At 42.8% G+C, this 19,455-nt stretch overlaps 1 protein-coding gene across 1 annotated transcript in view; it reads right to left on the bottom strand.

Moving 5' to 3' along the window:
* LOC126157576 (odorant receptor Or2-like) overlaps nucleotides 1-19,455 on the bottom strand; it is a 131,080-nt gene that overhangs the window by 19,430 nt on the left and 92,195 nt on the right. Inside the window, exon 6 of the mRNA XM_049916384.1 lies at nucleotides 8,325-8,480. Coding sequence (XP_049772341.1) covers nucleotides 8,325-8,480 — 156 coding nt within the window. The remainder of the gene's footprint in view (nucleotides 1-8,324; nucleotides 8,481-19,455) is intronic.

The following is a 19,455-nucleotide window of genomic DNA, read 5'->3' as shown; positions in this document are numbered from 1 at the left end:
GTCTGCTATTTAACTCCGTGACAACGCGACATAGTCACCAGTTGACATCAGTTGGTGGTATCGACAGTTCCTGTTCAATGCCAGCGTCTCCACACAGCATCACGGGTTATAACATCGTATAATTTATTGTTAACTCAATGTTTATTATATTACTTTTCCCTTCTATTCTATTGTACTCTAAATTACGTGGTATGGTCCGAAGATGATTTACAGTGAGTCGAAACCGGTAGTTCCTTACATTACATATAGACGGACAGGAATTGTACAAACATGGTAAAATATGGGTACAACGAGAAACTTAAAGTAAAAAAAATGAATATAAATATATCACAAACACAGGTTACAGGTTTCCAGTCAGTAACGTATAGACAAGCAATAACTGTACATACATGGAAAAAATATGTGTAAAAACAGAAATTTAAAATTTTAAAAATGGTCCCAAATATATCATAAACATATATTACACTTTTTCTGCCAATCCAGTGCTGCAAGCGAAAGGTCGAGTATTTCCTGCAGCGATCCTTCAAAGCAGGTACTTAGGCACTCGAAGGCTGTGTGGAAAATTGTTGGTTCTTTGGCTTCACATTTTGCACAAGAAAGATTTTTGGTCATTCTTCATTGGAACAGTAATTCATTGCATATTCCCTGTCCAGTGCCGGTTCTGCTGAGATTGCACCATGCCCTTCTACTATGATCGAAACTGGTGACTTTGATTGTCGTGTCTTTTATGAGACCACAGTTTTTGTCTTCTTGTCTCCATTGTGATCGCCAATACTCGTCTGTAGTAAAGGTTCTATATTGTGTTTCAGTTCTCTCTGGAGCGTTTCTTGATTTCAGTCTTAATTCCACATATTCGTTGGTAAGTTGAATAGAATCTGCGTGAATATGTAGTGCTGGCTCAGAGCACTTTTGAAGCTGAAATTTTAGAGCAGCAAGGCGTGTGGTCTGGGGCGGGGCTGTGTTGCTCAGAACGGTAGCCACTGGTTGCCCCGTAACTAACCTCATTGATTAGCTGAATGGGGGGTTGATAAGAGTTGTGTGGTGGCTATTGATCCAAACAGGGGCACAATACTCCGCGTCAGAGAAAATCAAAGAGATGCTGCTGGTTCTCAACGTGTTGATATCAGCTCTCCATGAGTATTTACTAACTTTTGGATTACGTTTGACCTGTTTTTACTTTAGCTGAGGCATTTTCTTGATGTTGTTTGTACAAAAAAATTCGATCGAGCGTTACTCCTAGATATTTAGGATAACGATTGTGCCTTAAGATAGATCCTTCGGAGTAGGGCTGTCAGTTATTTGGTCTGTCTGTTATGTAAGGCTGAAACTTCCGTTTTATTCGGATTTGGTTCAAGTCCCTTTTTTTAAAAAAAATATTGATATATCATTTGTAGGTCTTGAATGAGTGTGTCCTCTGTTTGGGCTAAGCTCACGTCACGCTGTGTGGCTATAGAGATATCATCTGCATACATGAACTTTCGGAACACTGTAGTTGAAACGCCCAACGTGTAGATGCTGAGCAAAAGCGGGGCCAGGACGGCGCCCTGAGGAAGGGCGTTCTGCAGGCTTCGGAATTTCTTTTCCTTCCGCTGAACAGTACATGTGTAACGTCCCCTTAGAAAAATTAATGAATTACTGTGCTGATAAACATCTTATGTTAGTTGATTTTCAAACAGCTGAGCAAAACAGAACGTACTCAGACATTCACTAAAGTGACACACAATATTTTTAGCGCAAGGCAATCTGACTTTCAGTAATCCCTACAAAAGAATGGCCCTGACTAACAATAACCTATACCTTTCATGAATTCTTACCTCACAAAAATCTTCGTTACTCGAACTACTGCAATACAGCGAGCGCCACTACTGCCAGCTAAATAAAAGATTCAAACTACTGAAGGCACTAACTACTGATAGGCATAGTTAGCAAATGAAAGATTTTGATCGAGAACAAACAATGTATTTACCTTAATAGTGTTCAAAAGTCATAATATATATAGCAGTTCATGACATTTAGTCTTACAAATTTACTGTCTCTGATGGACACACGTCCAGATCATCCGCTCTCAAAACTCCGCCATCTCTCTCGCGACATCCACCACTGCAGGCGGCTCACCTCCAACTGCGCAACGCTACGCGCTGTTAACATCCAGCAGCCCAACACTACAATAGCAAACCAGCCACAGACTGCACACAGCACAGCCAGTGATTTTCATACAGAGCGCTACGTGGCGTTACCAATAAAAGAACCTAAACAGCCTACTTACATATGGAGGGTTCTGTCGATTAGTGATACAATCCAGTATGGATAAGTTTGCTGATGAAGAGTTGGCCTATGTGTGTGTGAGTTCACTGAATGCAATGGAGGAGCGGCACGTTGAGCTGCTACTGCAGTGACTACAACCGCATGACAATGTTTTAGCATCTGAGGGTTGCTGAATTACACTGTGTTTTACACTGTACATCTTGCTGACTGGATATCACATACTTTTTCACTATTGTGAAAGTAGTTTCACGAAATAAAAATAACTGGGTATGAAACGGAATATATCATTATTACATTAATATTGTGTAACGAAGCACCAAAAACCAAGGGTTTCTTACACCACTCAGAAAATATCGCTTGGCAACTTCCGAAATTTTTATCTGATGTAATTACATTTTCCTGGAGACATACCGATTCTCAACTTTATCTTCGATAAGAGTAGAAGCTGAAGTAATGAACTAAAATTTGTGCTAGGGTTGAGATATGAACGCAGGTCTCCAGCTTACTAGACAGCTATGCTACCCAATACACCACTCTGGCATTATGTACAACACACCTCCACGGAATACTGATGATTTGAAGATGGGAAAATCAAGATGGGCTGAAGCGTGAAATGAAGTTTGTGTTAGGGAGGGCATTGGACTAAGATATTACAAGATATCGCATCTGCATAGTAAGTAAGAGACTTGCTTTGTAGTCCTGATCTTAACACAAACTTTAATTCTCTACTTCAGCTTCTATCTTTCTGAAATTTTGTCGGTGGGATTCGGGTTCATCTCGTACAACACAATTAGTAGTGGCCACGGTTGGGTGTCTGCCCAGGATAATATGCTACATTGAGAATAAAAACAGGTAGCGTTCATCTACATCTGCATGACTACACTTAAATTCGGAATTAAGTGCTTGGCAAAGGATTCATCGAACCACTATCACACTATTTCTCTACTTTAATACCCTCTAAATGCGCACGGGAAAAACGAAGACTTAAATCTTTCTGTGTGAGCTCCGATTTCTCATGTTTTATTACAATCACCATTTCTCCGTATGTTGGTAGGTCTCAACAAAATATTTTCACACTTGGAGGAGAACGTTGGAGATTGAAATTTCGTGAAATTTTTATCCAGCCGTATTTCTGTCCTACACACACTTTAACAATATATTCGAGAGACAATGCTCTCTTCATCAGGTTGTAAAACGTATTACTTCGCAGCCCCAAAATTGATAATATTAAATTATGTGCTACATTTTACTAATCAACAAGTCTCCACTTCAGCATGAAATCTGTCTAGACATTACGCGAATAAGTATAGCTTTGTTAAATGCCAGTGCTACACGGGAAGTTATTTGAAGGAGTAGGAAACTGAATTCATCCAGTTGCCTGTTCCTATAGTTCAAATTATATGACGAGTGAAGAGCGCGCTTTGGTTTTCACGTTATCGGTGTTGATGGAAAAGAGAGAAAGAGAGAGAAAAGATGCGACTGGAGCAACCGGTCTGGGGCCGTCAACGGTGGACCATCGATTGCGAAGAGAAATGACAAATAACGAGGGAAAGTTCAGGTGAATACGACTGCTACAGATAAAGTGCAACGAGAAATCCGAAAAAGAGAAAACATACGACTTAGCTAAAGTGGAGACCAAGAATCAAGAGTGCGTTACAACAAAGTAACAATAGGGGAGGTAATACAATACTCACAAGCGAACATCCTTAAGTGTAAATAAACGATCTTCATAAAAAATTGGCGGATATGGAGAGGGGTCAAAATAAAGCAATACCTATTTTTTCGTTTTTTGCTCAGTTTCACTAGTGTGAGGTAGAACACACCCCAAAATTATGTGGCATATTAGGTATAGCGGGAATATCTTCAAAATCATTATACATAAAAAATGAGTTTCATACAAAATCAAAATGTAATTAACGTTCTTGAAAACTGTATAATCAACTTTTGTAATAATTTGAAATTCTGCAAAATCTGCCAACACGATTAAGTAATTCTGAAAGCTGAAAAATTTTGTTCCAACTTGAATTAAAGAAGCTATCACGTCACATACATCCATGTGTGATGAAGCTTCTTTCTGAAATGCCATTTTTGGTAAATAAACTGTACATAATGTGCTGTCGGAGTATTTTCGACATACCCAATTGAAATATGTAAACATTCATTGTTATCCTAATTATTTATTTTACTTGTTTTTGTTTTATGTTTTAATTATTTTACGTTTTACAACCGCGTTTTATGTTTTAGCCGTAAGAAACGCTTAAAATATAGTCTTTTTTACACCATGCCGGTACAATGAACGAAATTTCTTCACATAATACACACAAACCATATAAAACAAAATTCAGCAGGATTTTCAAATTGTGGCGGGAAATCTTCTAAATATCTTGATCTGTATGAGGCATATTTCAGGCAGTGGAAAACCTTGGCGAAGATATCTGATATGGTAGTAGTGCCTGCAGCTTTATTATATTGTTTCTCAAGTGGAGACTGACATAGTAATCATTCGGCAGAACTAGACCTGAAAATCTCCCAAAACTCTTCCAACATCAAGAGCCGTAGCTGTTCGATCGAATCTTTTGGGATCATCAGATGAACAGGTTGCTTGTCCTCGAACACAGCGAAAAAAACGATTTTTCACGCTACCTCCCCCCCCCCCCCCACCCGTTTCATAGTTTTAAAAGAAACTGATGGAAAGTTTGAACCGAGATATCAGGAATCTCTTCTTGAGGCCCCAAATGTCCTCGCGACAACATCGAAATCCGGTTTACTAACGTATGACCAGGTGAAAAAATAATTGAAAGAAGTTTTCTTTTCCAGCGTGGGATAAAAATCTATATTATTGTTAGATTCTTGGAGTGCTCATTGTGAAAGAAGCGATTGAGCATCGTACCCGGGCGAATTACTTGTTCACCTGGTCGGTGGGACAGGTACATTCGTTGTCCACCGAGGTTGGAAGCAGTCTCTGAGTAGATTTTCAGATCTAGTTCTGCTGAATGATTACGACGTTAGTCTGCACTAGAGAAGCAATAGAGTAAAGGTAGTCACTACTACATAATCAATTCTCTTTGTCAATGTTTTCTAAAGTACTGATGCATGCCTGATACAAATCAGGTTTTTGGCGCGCGGGGTAGCCGTGCGGTCTGGAGCGCCTCGACACGGTTCGCGCGGCTGCCCCCGTCGGTGGTTCGAGTCTTCCCTTGGGCATGGGTGTGTGTTTTGTCCTTAGCGTAAATTAGTTTAAGTTAGCTTAAGTAATGTGTCAGACTAGGGACCGATGACCTCAGCAGTTTGATCCCATAGGACTTATCACAAAATTTCCAGCTTTCAGATTGTTTAGAGTATCATCCACCGCAAAATTTGAGAATCCTGCTGAATTCTGTTTCGTAATGTGTTGTGTGCAACACAATTTCGTTCATTCTAAATGCGTCGTGTAAAAAACGTTATGTTTTAAGTATTTCTTTACACATTACCATTATTGTAATAATTTTTGTTTCATAGTAATGAGTTACTTATTTCTTCAGCTGTCATGCTGCAGGGGAACGTGTTGGGCGACTGAGAGGTCCGAATGGTAGCGGAATGGTAGTCTGGAGAAGACCTTTTTACACGATCGACTTTCTTGCCTCAATTGACTACTGGAAACAGAGTCTGCGGCAGCGTCCCTGACATTTTATTCCTGTAGTGTCTCGTCTGTTTCGAGTGGTAATTTTTGTTTCCACGTCAGCGGCATAATTTCGTGTATCAAGAAAACTGTCTGCTGTGCGGTTTGGGATCTGAGCGTTTGAAATGAGATTATGAGGACTATCGTTTTTACGAAAAATTCGGAATATAGTAACAAAAATTAGAATAAGCATTGATAATAGAATTTATTAATAACCAAAGTAGGATTCATAGTGGAAGAGTTTCTCACAAAGCGTGTTGTAAATTCTTTACATTTTTGAGAACTGACAGTACGGGAAACATGTTATACAAACATTTAGGAACAAATACATTTATTTGCCAGAGAAAATACACACTTGCTAATACATCAAACAGTATCCAGAACGTATTAAACATCGCCTCTTTGCTTCATTCTTTGTGTCTTGTTTTGTTGCTGAGTGAGAATTAATAAATTGCCTTGTCAAATGTTTCTGGCTTTTTGACTAGCGAAATAATTTTCATTAAAACACATTAATATATTTCCGCTCTTATTTTTGCGTGGTGTAGACTTTTTATCTGTAAAACGTGTATACTTTTTTGGTTTGACGTATTTCCTCTCTCCCGTAGGAGAACACTAGAAGGAAAAACTACCAGAAACTCGTGTAACTTTTCAATGCGTCGCCAAGGCAAAGCAGTCAACGTAAACAAAGATTGAGAAGACAAGGAAGCACAAAATCTATTTCTGTAATTGGAGTGAGTTCATCCAGAATATGTCAACTTCCGATGTTAGCAGACGCCGCCATAAACCCTTGTTTGTGCACATGCACAGTGTGCAGCATACTCGGAAATCTAGAACTCCACACTCGGCACAATGTATAGATCACTGACGTCATAAACACTCTCGCGTTGTGATTTGTTGCTGATTTACAGGCAGACGGGAAAGGCGCACTAACTTCGAATAGTCGGTTTTAACCAGAAAGTCGATCGTGTAAAACGGGCTTCACTGCTCCGCTTAGCCGGCCGGGGTGGCCGGGCGGTTGTAGGCGCTATAGTCTGCAACAGCGCGACCGCTACGGTCGCAGGTTCGAATCCTGCCTCGGGCATGGATGTGTGTGATGTCCTTAGGTTAGCTAGGTTTAAGTTAGGTTCAAGTATCGGGATTGATGACAAAAGGCACAATGCCGACTTCTGTCCAGGGGGAGTAACGCCTCAAGCGGTCTGTGCTGGGAACCTATCCTGGGAGTCCAGTAGTACATTCCGATGCACCACTGCAGGTTTACTGTAACCCTTGGACCTTCACATTGACGATGAAACACAGAAATTGCATCGGGATTGAATACAAAAGGCACAATGCCGACTTCTGTCCAGGGGGAGTAACGCTTCAAACGGTCTGTGCTTGGAACCTATCTTAGGAGTCCAGTAGTACATTCTGATGCACCAGACCTTCACATTGATGATGAAACACAGAAATTGCATCGGGATTGAATACAAAAGGCACAGTGCCGACTTCTGCCAAGGGGGAGTAACACTTCAAACAATCTGTGCTTTGAACCTTCCCTGGGAGTCCAGTAGTAGATTATGTTGCACCACTGCAGGTTTACTGTAATCCTTGGACTTTCACATTGACGATGAAACACAGAAATTGCATCGGGATAGAATACAAAAGGCATAATGCCGACTTATGTGAAAGGGGAGTAACACCTCAAACAGTCTGTGCTTTGAACCTTTCCCGAGAGAGCAGTATTAGATTCCGATGCACCACGGCACGTTTTCTGTAACTCTTGGACCTTCACATTGACGATGAAACAAAGAAATTGCATCGGGATTGAATACAAAAGGCACAGTGCCGACTTCTGCCAAGGGGGAGTAACACTTCAAACAATCTGTGCTTTGAACCTTCCCTGGGAGTCCAGTAGTAGATTATGTTGCACCACTGCAGGTTTACTGTAATCCTTGGACTTTCACATTGACGATGAAACACAGAAATTGCATCGGGATAGAATACAAAAGGCACAATGCCGACTTATGTCAAGGGGGAGTAACACCTCAAACAGTCTGTGCTTTGAACCTTTCCTGAGAGAGCAGTATTAGATTCCGATGCACCACGGCAGGTTTTCTGTAACCCTTGGACCTTCACATTGACGATGAAACAAAGAAATTGCATCGGGATTGAATACAAAAGACACAATGCCGACTTCTGTCCAGGGGGGGAGTGACGCTTCAAACTGTCTGTGTTGCAAACTTTCCTGGGAGTCCAGTAGTAGATTCTAGGGGATTGGTGACCTCCGCTGTTAAGTCCCGTAGTGCTCAGAGCCAGTTGCTGCGCTTAGCGGCTGACGTCCAGTTTGGTGCGCTCCGGTGGGCAGAGGTGACCGAGTTATCCCGGCGCGGCCTGGGCGAAGTACCAGTGAGAAAGGGCTGACCTTGGTGAAGGTCTGCAGCGAGACGGGGAGCACGTGGGCGGCGCGCAGGCAGAGCGGCCGCTGCGCCCTGGCCATCATGATGAGCACGCCGCTGCTGAAGGCGCCGCCCCGCGCCGCCCACCCGCTGCCGTACAGCGCCTGCTGCACGCGGCCGCTCTGCAGACACACCGCCGCTCTCACACTACGCTACACATCAATAACCAGCACAGAACACAAACACCCTATCTACAAACACATAACACTGCACTGTACCTTGAAAATTACAACACCGCAAAGACGGCATGTAACAATTTCAAAATGAAATGTACTACATCCTTAGATTTTTCAAAATTTGACTCCATTGGAACCTGAAACTGCTCAGCGACCATACTTATTTTAGTTGGAAAAGATGTAATTGCTTTCACTCGCAACTTGGGTTTATTGCAGCAGACTTACATTTCGGTAACTGAGTGACAATCTTCAATCCTACAGGTACCAAATTACAGTACAAACGCATACGTGGCAACATCGAAGTACAATTGTATACAGGGTGGTCCATTGATAGTGACCGGGCCAAATATATCACGAAATAAGCATCAAACGAAAAAACTACAAAGAACGAAAGCTTGAAGGGGGAAACCAGATGGCACTATGGTTGGCCCCCTAGATGGCGCTGCCATAGGTCAAACGGATATCAACTGCGTTTTTTTCAAATAGGAACCCCCATTTTTCATTACATATTCGTGTAGTACGTAAAGAAATATGAATGTTTTAGCTCGACCACTTTTTTTCGCTTTGTGATAGATGGCGCTGTAATAGTCACAAACGTATAAGTACGTGGTATCACGTAACATTCCGCCAGTGCGGACGGTATTTGCTTCGTGATACATTTCCCGTGTTAAAATGGACCGTTTACCAATTGCGGAAAAGGTCGATATCGTGTTGATGTATGGCTATTGTGATCAAAATGCCCAACGGGCGTGTGCTATCTACGCTGCTCGGTATCTTGGACGACATCATCCAAGTGTCTGGACCGTTCGCCGGATAGTTACGTTATTTAAGGAAACAGGAAGTGTCATGCCACATGTGAAACGTCAACCACGACCTGCAACAAATGATGATGCCCAAGTAGGTGTTTTAGCTGCTGTCGCGGCTAATCCGCACATCAGCAGCAGACAAACTGAGAATCGGAAATCTCAAAAACGTCGGTGTTGAGAATGCTACGATGTTAGTCTGCACTAGACAAGCAATAGATTGCACCCGTACCATATTTCTATGCACCAGGAATTGCATGGCGACGACTTTGAACGTCGTGTACAGTTCTGCCACTGGGCACAAGAGAAATTACGGGACGATGACATATTTTCTGGACGCGTTCTTTATTTAGCAACGAAGCGTCATTCACCAACAGCGGTAACGTAAACTGGCATAATATGCACTATTGTACAACTGAAAATCCACGATGGCTGCGACAAGTGGAACATCAGTGACCATGGCGGGTTAATCTATGGTGCGGCATTATGGGAGGAAGAATAATTGGCCCCCATTTTATCAATGGCAATCTAAATGGTGCAGTGTATCCTGATTTCCCACGTAATGTTCTACCGATGTCACTACAAGATGTTTCACTGCATGACAGAATGGCGATGTACTTCCAACATGATGGATGTCCGGCACATAGCTCGCGTGCGGTTGAAGTGGTATTGAATGGCATATTTCATGACAGGTGGATTGGTCGTCGAAGCACCATACCGTGGCCCGCACCTTCACCGGATCTGACGTCTCCGGATTTCTCTCTGTGGGGAAAGTTGAAGGATATTTGCTATCGTGATCCACCGTCAACGCCTGACAACATGCGTCAGCGCATTGTCAATGTATGTGCGAACATTACGGAAGGCGAACTACTCGCTGTTGAGAGAAATGTTAAACGTATTGCCAAATGCATTGAGGTTGACGGACATCATTTTGAGCATTTATTGCATTAATGTGGCATTTACAGATAATCAAGCTGTAACAGCATGCGTTCTCACAAATGATAAGTTCACAAAAGTACGTGTATCACATTGGAACAACCGAAATAAAATGTTTAAACGTACCTACGTTCTGTATTTTAATTTAAAAAAACCTACCTGTTACCAACTGTTCCTCTAAAATTGTGAGCCATATGTTTGTGACTATTACAGTGCCATCTATCACAAAGCGAAAAAAGTGGTCCAACTAAGACATTCATATTTCTTTATGTACTACACGAATATGTAATACAAAATGGGGGTTCCTATTTTAAAAAAAACCGCAGTTGATATCCGTTTGACCTGTGGGAGGCGGCGCAGTGGCTAGTACACTGGACTCGCATTCGGGAGGTTGACGATTCAATCCCGCGTCCAGCCATCCTGATTTAGGTTTTCCGTGATTTCCCTAAATCGCTCCAGGCAAATGCCGGGATGGTTCCTTTGAAAGGGCACGGCCGACTTCCTTCCCCATCCTTCCCTAATCCGATGAGACTGATGACCTCGCTGTCTGGTCTACTCCCCGAAAACAACCCAGGCCAACCTATGGGAGCGCCATCTAGCGGGCCAACCATAGCGCCATCTGATTTCCCCCTTCAAACTATACAAGTTTCGTTCTTTGTAATTTTTACGTTTGATGCTTATTTCGTGGGATATTTGGCTCGGTCACGAATAATGGACCACCCTGTATATTTCATCTGTAAGTACAGTAGATGTTAGATGCCAGCAAATACAATTACACGTAGATACATCTATACACGTAGCACTTCTCTGATAGAATATGAATAGCAATTACCTACGAGCGCATAGCCACCTACACAAAGTGGTTCACATTACTACCACTTTGATTGTAAGGAATTTTTTTCCGTTTCAGCATCACTCACTGTTGTAACTCCTTCTTGTGTACATCAGTAAAAAACATATTTCCTTAAAAAGGCTTAACCCACAACTTAATTATATACAATGCATTACTATAACATGATGCATGTATAGAGCGCGCCATTGTCATTTATGACGTACACTAACGCCAGCTGTGAGATAACTGTAAACAGCGGAATCAGTGCAATTTCAACTCTTGACGTGTTTACTCCAATAGGGACTACACCAAATAATGGATCAAATGTGTTAACTTTATCTTTTGCTGTCTACAATCCACTTATAACTGAAATTTATGCAACTGTAGTTTGATATTCACACGAAAACGATTGTATTTTAGTTGGTTCCTGTATTACCTCTAGCTTTCAAGATGATCACTCAGTCATCAAAATCTAGATTTGCTACAGTAAATAAAAGATGCGAATGACTGCTGTACCTTCTTTCAACAGCTGATATCTATCGATGATTGGCATTTCAGAACAAATGCTCACAGCATGTAAGAGCAACTATAGCTACATCCTTTGTATAAGGGAAGATTATCAACCATGTTGGTCAGTCAGATATAACATTTGAATGCTATTGTTATTATTAATTTAATTTTCTGGCCCTTGACTTATTATCATTTGCCTTCTTCCTTCCCAATACAATGTCATTAGGTCTGAATCCAATCAGTTAATTTTGTATACTCTTTTAAATGTTCCTTGTTCATGGTGGAACCAATTTTCTGACACAGAACATACCTGGGGACGACAAAATGGAGTTCTGAAGCAGAGGGGCGGCCAAACATTCATGTCGAGAAGTCAAGTAGAATACGACTACTGCTTCTTTTCTTGGTCCATCAGGCACTACCGAGTCCTCCATCGGGTTAAAATGGTTCAAATGGCTCTGAGCACTATTGGACTTAACATCTGAGGTCATCGGTACCCTAGAACTTAGAAATACTCAAACCTAACTAACCTAAGGACATCACACACATCCATGCCCGAGGCAGAATTCGAACCTGCGACCGTAGTGGTCGCACGGTTCCAGACTGTAGCGCCTAGAACCGCTCGGCCTCACCAGTCGGCTCCATCGGGTTATTCCACAACTTTCGCTCATATGAAATTTTATTGGTTTGCTTTAATTATTCTTGGAATGTGCTGTTAACAAAGTGTTTCACAACTTGTTTTGCTATTTGTCGAGGAATGGTAGCCGATTCTTCGTCAAGAGCCAAAAGCAGACAAGGTAGCAATGTTGGACAATGGGGTCTGGACCGAAGTCGACGTTCTAACTCACCATAAAGGTGTGCTATCCAGTTCATATCGGGACTGTGGGCAGGCCAATCCATTTTAGAATGTTGTTGTCGACAAACCGTTGCCTCAAAGATGCTACTCTAAGACAAGTTGCACTGTCATGCTCATACATACAGCCATCGTCTCCGATCTGTTCCTCTACTGTACGCAGTACGCAGCGATGTAAAATGTGTTGATATCCTTCCGCATTTTGCGTTTTCTTAAGCGCAATGAGAAGACCACACACTAACCGCGACCGATATCTCCATGCTGTTACACCACCTCCTCCGTATTACATTGTTGGCAGCAAACATGATGGAAGGTAATGTTCTCCCGGCATTCGACAAACCCAAACCCTGCCATCGGATTGCCACAGGGTACAGCGTGCTTCACCACTCCACACCACTCGTTTCCAGACATCTAGCACCGCTGGCTGCACCACTTCCAGCATCGCTTAGCACTGATTACGGAATTCTGTTCTTTATGAGAAACTGTTCGACCATTGTACCTTACTCTTCTTAACTCCCTGCTCGCAGTCATTATATTATCTGAACTGGTGAGAGAACTTTGGAACTCTCACGAGTGATTCCTTATGCTGGTTTCTTGCGATTTAGGCAACCATCTTCTGCAATACTCGACTGTCTCTTTCCGACAGTAGCTGAGGTCTGACTGGTCTTTGTTTAGCTGTGGTCGTTCCTTCGCATTCCCACTTCACAGTCACATCACCAGCAGTCGACTTCGGCACCTCTACAAAGGCTGAAATATCCCTGATAGATTTATTACTTAGGTGACATCCAATGGCTACTCCACGTTCGAAGTCACTGAGTGCTCTTGACCAATCCATTCTGTCTCTCTACTGACAACACAGTACTCCCTGCCTCCTCTTATACCGGCTGGTCCGCCGCTCTTTACATCTGGTGCTCAGTTCCGTATTGCATAGGGATATCCGTACACTTTTGATCAGATCGTGTATTTTACATGGAAAACTGTTACGTATTTTACGCATCAGAGTAAATAATTCCATTCTGAACCATAGAGAAAGAGGTGAAATGTGCATGAAAATTTTGTATGTGTCTCTTGTTGTGATTGTGCACATCACATCCAGCTGAAACTAATATTTTTTGTCAACAACAGAAACCGTTAACGAGTAAAGGTATTGGAAAGTAAATGTAAGAAATCCAAGCTAGTAAGAAAAGGCCTCTGCAAGATGAGTGGCTATCTGCTTTACATACTATGTTATGTTAAATGCTCCGTACTGTTGAATGAAAATTTATTTACTTTAGGTGCGCTGCCTCTGTAGATAATTCCATAAGACAACAGGGAATGAAAACATGCAAAATAAGATACCGCTCTTTTCAACACAATGAGATGTGCTTCTAAGAGCAAGACATGCCGAACTGAGCTTCTCTTCAGTTGATTTCATTTTAACTAGTTATCTACCTGGATTCCATCAAACTTTACACAACACGTGTCATTTAGTGTAAGGAGGAGGAGGATGGGGGGATTAGCGTTTAACGTCCCGTAGACGAGGTCGTTAGAGACGGAGCACAAGCTCGTATTAAGGAGGGATGGGGAAGGAAAGCCGTTGAGTCCTTTCGAAGGAATCATCCCGGCATCTGCCTTGAGCGACTTGGGGAAGTCACTAACGGCCGGACGCGGATTTGAACCGTCGTCCTGCCGAATGCGAGTCCTATGTGCTAGCCACTGCGCAACTCCGCTCGGTGTGACCATTAATATCTCCCTCTCGTGCTAACAGCTGATAATACCTTGTTTGAAGTCGCATAATATGAATAGTCGTGAGATTACGACATAAACTGTTAGCTCTGGACGACTTATAGGCCTATTCAACTATCACCTGAGCTGTGCCTGTTAAAGTTGAGTTTGATCTCTTCATTAGTATGTTTGCCATCAACTAGCATTCCAGTTTTTGGACCGCCCTTTAAATTAACTGGAAGGTGATCTATGTAAGTTAACACAGAAAAAATGAGTCCGACACCGACACCAGTGGAATCCCCTATGTTATGTTCCCCTTTACGGTCCTAGTTTCATGGCTGTTGGTCATACTTACTGTTTTCCGTTATAAAGATATGACTCCATCCATGCTAGAAGGATGCCATAACTGTATTGTCTTGCGTCAATTTCTCTGTGGAGGATCTTTACGAAAGCCAGATTGAGAAGTAGTTAACATCAGGCGTACGAGTGGCTACTGGTGGACATTTTTTTGTGTTTCACTTCATTCAATTGTTCTTCACGTGTAAAATAGGGTAGAATTCGGAGTAAAGTTCTAACTGAAGTTGAACACGTTTCCAAACGAAAACGTTTCCAAACGAAAACGTTTCCAAACGATAAGTCAGGAGACGCGGCTGCGCGAATTCGCACAAGAAGTCGCGAGGCGATAAATTCCGGAAGGGGGACAAGTCTGTTTTAAGCAATGTACAAATAACCGCGGCTGTTTTCAAGTGAATAAACGCCATACTATAATGGCGCGTAAAGGAGTGCTTCATGTACTGTGTGGGCGAGAAATCTCCGTACCCCTGTATCCCTTGTTTAGTACCAAATGTTATTGTTATGCATGTTGGTAGCTATGTTGCTTATTATTAGTTTTTGGAATCAGTTATTGGGATTCATCTTTACATGTTTTCGCAGTCGAGTCTTAATTTTTAGCCATGGCACATGTGAGTGATCATAGTTACACTATTGAGAGGCGCTTAGTGACAAATGCGTGGGGCAGCCAATGAGACAGATAATGAGAACATTCCAGGAAAGAATTAATGAGACTTCACCGTGAAAGGCAACACTTCTGGATTGGGAAAGAAGTGTTTCTGCCTTTGGCAGTCTTAAAGACAGGCCACAGAGCTGAAGGAAGAAGAAACATGCGCTGGAGTCTCTGCTTAGATTAAAAAATCTCCTAAAGCGTACTTCGGGAGTCGGTGAGCCGAGGACAACAGCGAGATCACATGAAAGAAGACCTTAAAGTCAGATCTTTTCGGCTGATGTTCATAAAGAAGTTAGCAGATACACACCAGAATGAGATTGTTTTAGCATGCCATGCTTTGATAACTCAATTTCCAAATGAAGTGAACCGTGGTAAGGTTGTGGTTTCAGATGAATGTGCCATTTATCGCAGCTCACAAGCTACAAACATTGTCATTTGAGCCAAAGAGAATGCTAATTACATTGTCGAGTTAGAAAGGAACCCGCCTCACACAATGGAAAGGCAGCGATGACATCACAATATCTGGTTGGGTCATAGTATGTTTACGCTACTGTGTGTTGTATATTACTTTGTACAGAAAGGCTGTCGTGATACGAAAAATGGAGAGGAGAACAAATGATTAGCGAACAAGCAAATATACACTAATCGCCATTAAAATTGCTACACCATGAACATGACGTGCTACGGATTTAACCGACAGGAAGAAGATGCTGTGATATGCAAATGATTAGCTTTTCAGAGCATTTACACAAGGTTGGCGCCGGTGGCGAAACCTACAACGTGCTGACATGAGGAAAGTTTTCAACCGATTTCTCATACACAAACAGCAGTTGACCGGTGTTGCCTGGTGAAACGTTGTTGTGATACCTCGTGTAAGGAGGAGAAATGCGTACCATCACGTTTCCGACTTTGATAAAGGTCGGATTGTAGCCTATCGCGATTGCGGTTTATCGTATCGGACATTGCTGCTCGCGTTGGTCGCGATCCAATGACTGTCAGCAGAATACGGAATCGGTGGATTCAGGAGGGTAATATGGAACGCCGTGCTGGATCCCAATGGCCTCGTATCACTAGCAGTCGAGATGACAGGCATCTTATCCGCATGGCTGTAACGGATCGTGCAGCCACGTCTCGATCCCTGAGTCAACAGATGGGGACGTTTGCAAGACGACAATCATCTGGACGAACAGTTCGACGACGTTTGCAGCAGCTTGGACTATCAGCTCGGAGACCACGGCTGCGGTTACCCTTGACGCTGCATCACAGACAGGAGCACCTGCGATGGTGTACTCAACGACGAACCTGGGTGCCCGAAAGGCAAAAAGTCATTTTTTCGGATGAATCCAGGTTCTGATTACAGCATCATGATGGTCGCATCCGTGTTTGGCGACATCGCGGTGAACGCACATTGGAAGCGTGTATTCATCATCGCCATACTGGCGTATCAGCCGGCGTGATGGTATGGGGTGCCATTGGTTAAACGTCTCGGTCACCACTTGTTCGCATTGACGGCACTCTGAACAGTGGACGTTACATTTTAGATGTGTTACCTCCCGTGGCTCTACCCTTCATTCGATTCCTGCGAAACCCTACATTTCAGCAGGATAATGCACGACCGCATGTTGCATGTTCTGTACGGGCTTTTCTGGATACAGAAAATGTTCGACTGCTGCCCTGGCCAGCACATTCTCCAGATCTCTCACCAACTGAAAACGCCTGGTCAATGGTGGCCGAGCAACTGGCCCGTCACATTACGCCAGTCACTACTCTTGATGAACTGTGGTATCGTGTTGAAGCTGAATGGGCAGCTGTACCTGTACGCGCCATCCAAGCTCTGTTTGACTCAATGCCCAGGCGTACCAAGGCCGTTATTACGGCCAGAGGTGGTTGTTCTGGGTATTGATTTCTCAGGATCTATCCATCCAAATCGCGTGAAAATGTAATCACATGTCAGTTCTAGAATAATATATCTGTGCAATGAATACCCGTTTATCATCTGCATTTCTTCTTGGTGTAGAAATTTTTATGGCCAGTAGTGTAGTATCGAGAAGATTTACTTAGCTGTTATCTTCCACCACGATTACAATGACTATTTACAAATGAGCATGAAGCAATAAAGTCCGGCTGAAGCAATAAAAAAAAGAGCACGAGTGACAGTGAGTGTGCTGCGTCTCGGTGGCTCCTCCATTGCGACTGGGCTGCGCTCCGTTGCGAATGGACAGCGTGGCTGCCGCCGACCATACTGTGTTGTTGCGGCAGAGGGAGCTCGAGGTATGAAGTCGCTGGAGGCATGGCTCAGCAGGGGTGCTCCATTGCATCCGCTGGATGCCGCACGACTGCTATCGGCATCTGACGGAAACGTGCGTTGCGTTACCAACTGTGAGACGCCAGTGGATGGTATCGATTCTTGATACCACCCTGTGAATAGCGTAATTTATATACTCGTGTTACAAAAGGAGCCTCAAAGAACGCATACGACTGCAGCAAGACGGAACGCCTCCTCACTATGCTCTTGCAGTGTATGAGGTCCTAAATGAACTCTTTCTGGGCCAGGGGTAGGTCGTGGCTCATCAGCAACACCAGCTCTCTTGAAATGGCCACCAAGAAGTCCTGGCCTCAACACACCTGACAATCCGTTATGGCGCCTGTATCTGCAAGTTGTTATGCTACAAACGAAGAACTGCGCAATGTTGTTGAGCATGCATTTCGCACTATAAACCGTACATGCTCAAAAATACGTCAGAAAGAATATGGAGACATATCGAAATGCGTTTACAGCATTATGGGGGACATACTGGTATACTGGACACTTATTACATTAGTAAGTACCGGGTGATCAAAAAGTCAGTATAAATTTGAAAACTGAATAAACCACGGAATAATGTAGATAGAGAGGTAAAAGTTGACACACATACTTGGAATGACATGAGATTTTATTAGAACAAAAAAAAAACGAAGTATTGCTAGACGCGTGAAAGATCTCTTGCGCGCGTCGTTTGGTCGTTTGCTGATGATCGTGTACTCAGCCGCCACTTTCGTCGTGCTTGGCCTCCCAGGTCCCCAGAGCTCAGTCCGTGCGATTATTGGCTTTGGGGTTACCTGAAGTCGCAAGTGTATCGTGATCGACCGACATCTCTAGGGATGCTGAAAGACAACATCCGACACCAATGACTCACCATAACTCCGGACATGCTTTACAGTGCTCTTGACAACATTAATCCTCGACTACAGCTATTGTTGAGGAATGATGGTGGACATATTCGGCATTTCCTGTAAAGAACATCATCTTTGCTTTGTTTTACTTTGTTATGCTAATTATTGCTATTCTGATCGGATGAAGCGCCATCTGTCGGACATTTTTTGAAGTTTTGTATTTTTTTTTATTGTAATAAAACCCCATGTCATTCCAAGCATGCGTTTCAATTTGTACCTCTCTATCTACATAATTTCGTAATTTATTCAGTTTTCAAATTTATACTGACATTTTGATCACCCGGTACTTCTGCTAAAACAGATTAAGTCAATTAGCATTCGATACTAGAGGGTACGAGGCGTTCTTGTCCATCCTGTACTGTATTCAATCTGATTTGACGACGGCGGTGTGCGTTTATTTAAAACGACCGAGAAACCAAAGGTTCTGCCCATGTTGTTGTTGTTGTGGTCTTCAGTCCTGAGACTGGTTTGATGCAGCTCTCCATGCTACTCTATCCTGTGCAAGCTTCTTCATCTCCCAGTATCTACTGCAACCTACATCCTTCTGAATCTGCTTAGTGTATTCATCTCTTGGTCTCCCTCTACGATTTTTACCCTCCACACTGCCCTCCAATGCTAAATTTGTGATTCCTTGATGCCTTAAAACATGTCCTACCAACCGATCCCTTCTTCTAGTCAAGTTGTGCCACAAACTTCTCTTCTCCCCAATCCTATTCAATACCTCCTCATTAGTTACGTGATCTACCCACCTTATCTTCAGCATTCTTCTGTAGCACCACATTTCGAAAGCTTCTATTCTCTTCTTGTCCAAACTAGTTATCGTCCATGTTTCACTTCCATACATGGCTACACTCCATACAAATACTTTCAGAAACGACTTCCTGACACTTAAATCTATACTCGATGTTAACAAATTCCTCTTCTTGAGAAACGCTTTCCTTGCCATTGCCAGTCTACATTTTATATCCTCTCTACTTCGACCATCATCGGTTATTTTACTCCTTAAATAGCAAAACTCCTTTACTACTTTAAGTGTCTCATTTCCTAATCTAATTCCCTCAGCATCACCC

Source organism: Schistocerca cancellata, chromosome 2, assembly GCF_023864275.1.
Source record: "Schistocerca cancellata isolate TAMUIC-IGC-003103 chromosome 2, iqSchCanc2.1, whole genome shotgun sequence".
In the NCBI taxonomy this organism is placed as follows: Eukaryota; Metazoa; Arthropoda; class Insecta; order Orthoptera; family Acrididae; genus Schistocerca; species Schistocerca cancellata.
This window is presented reverse-complemented; position numbering and strand designations above follow the sequence as displayed.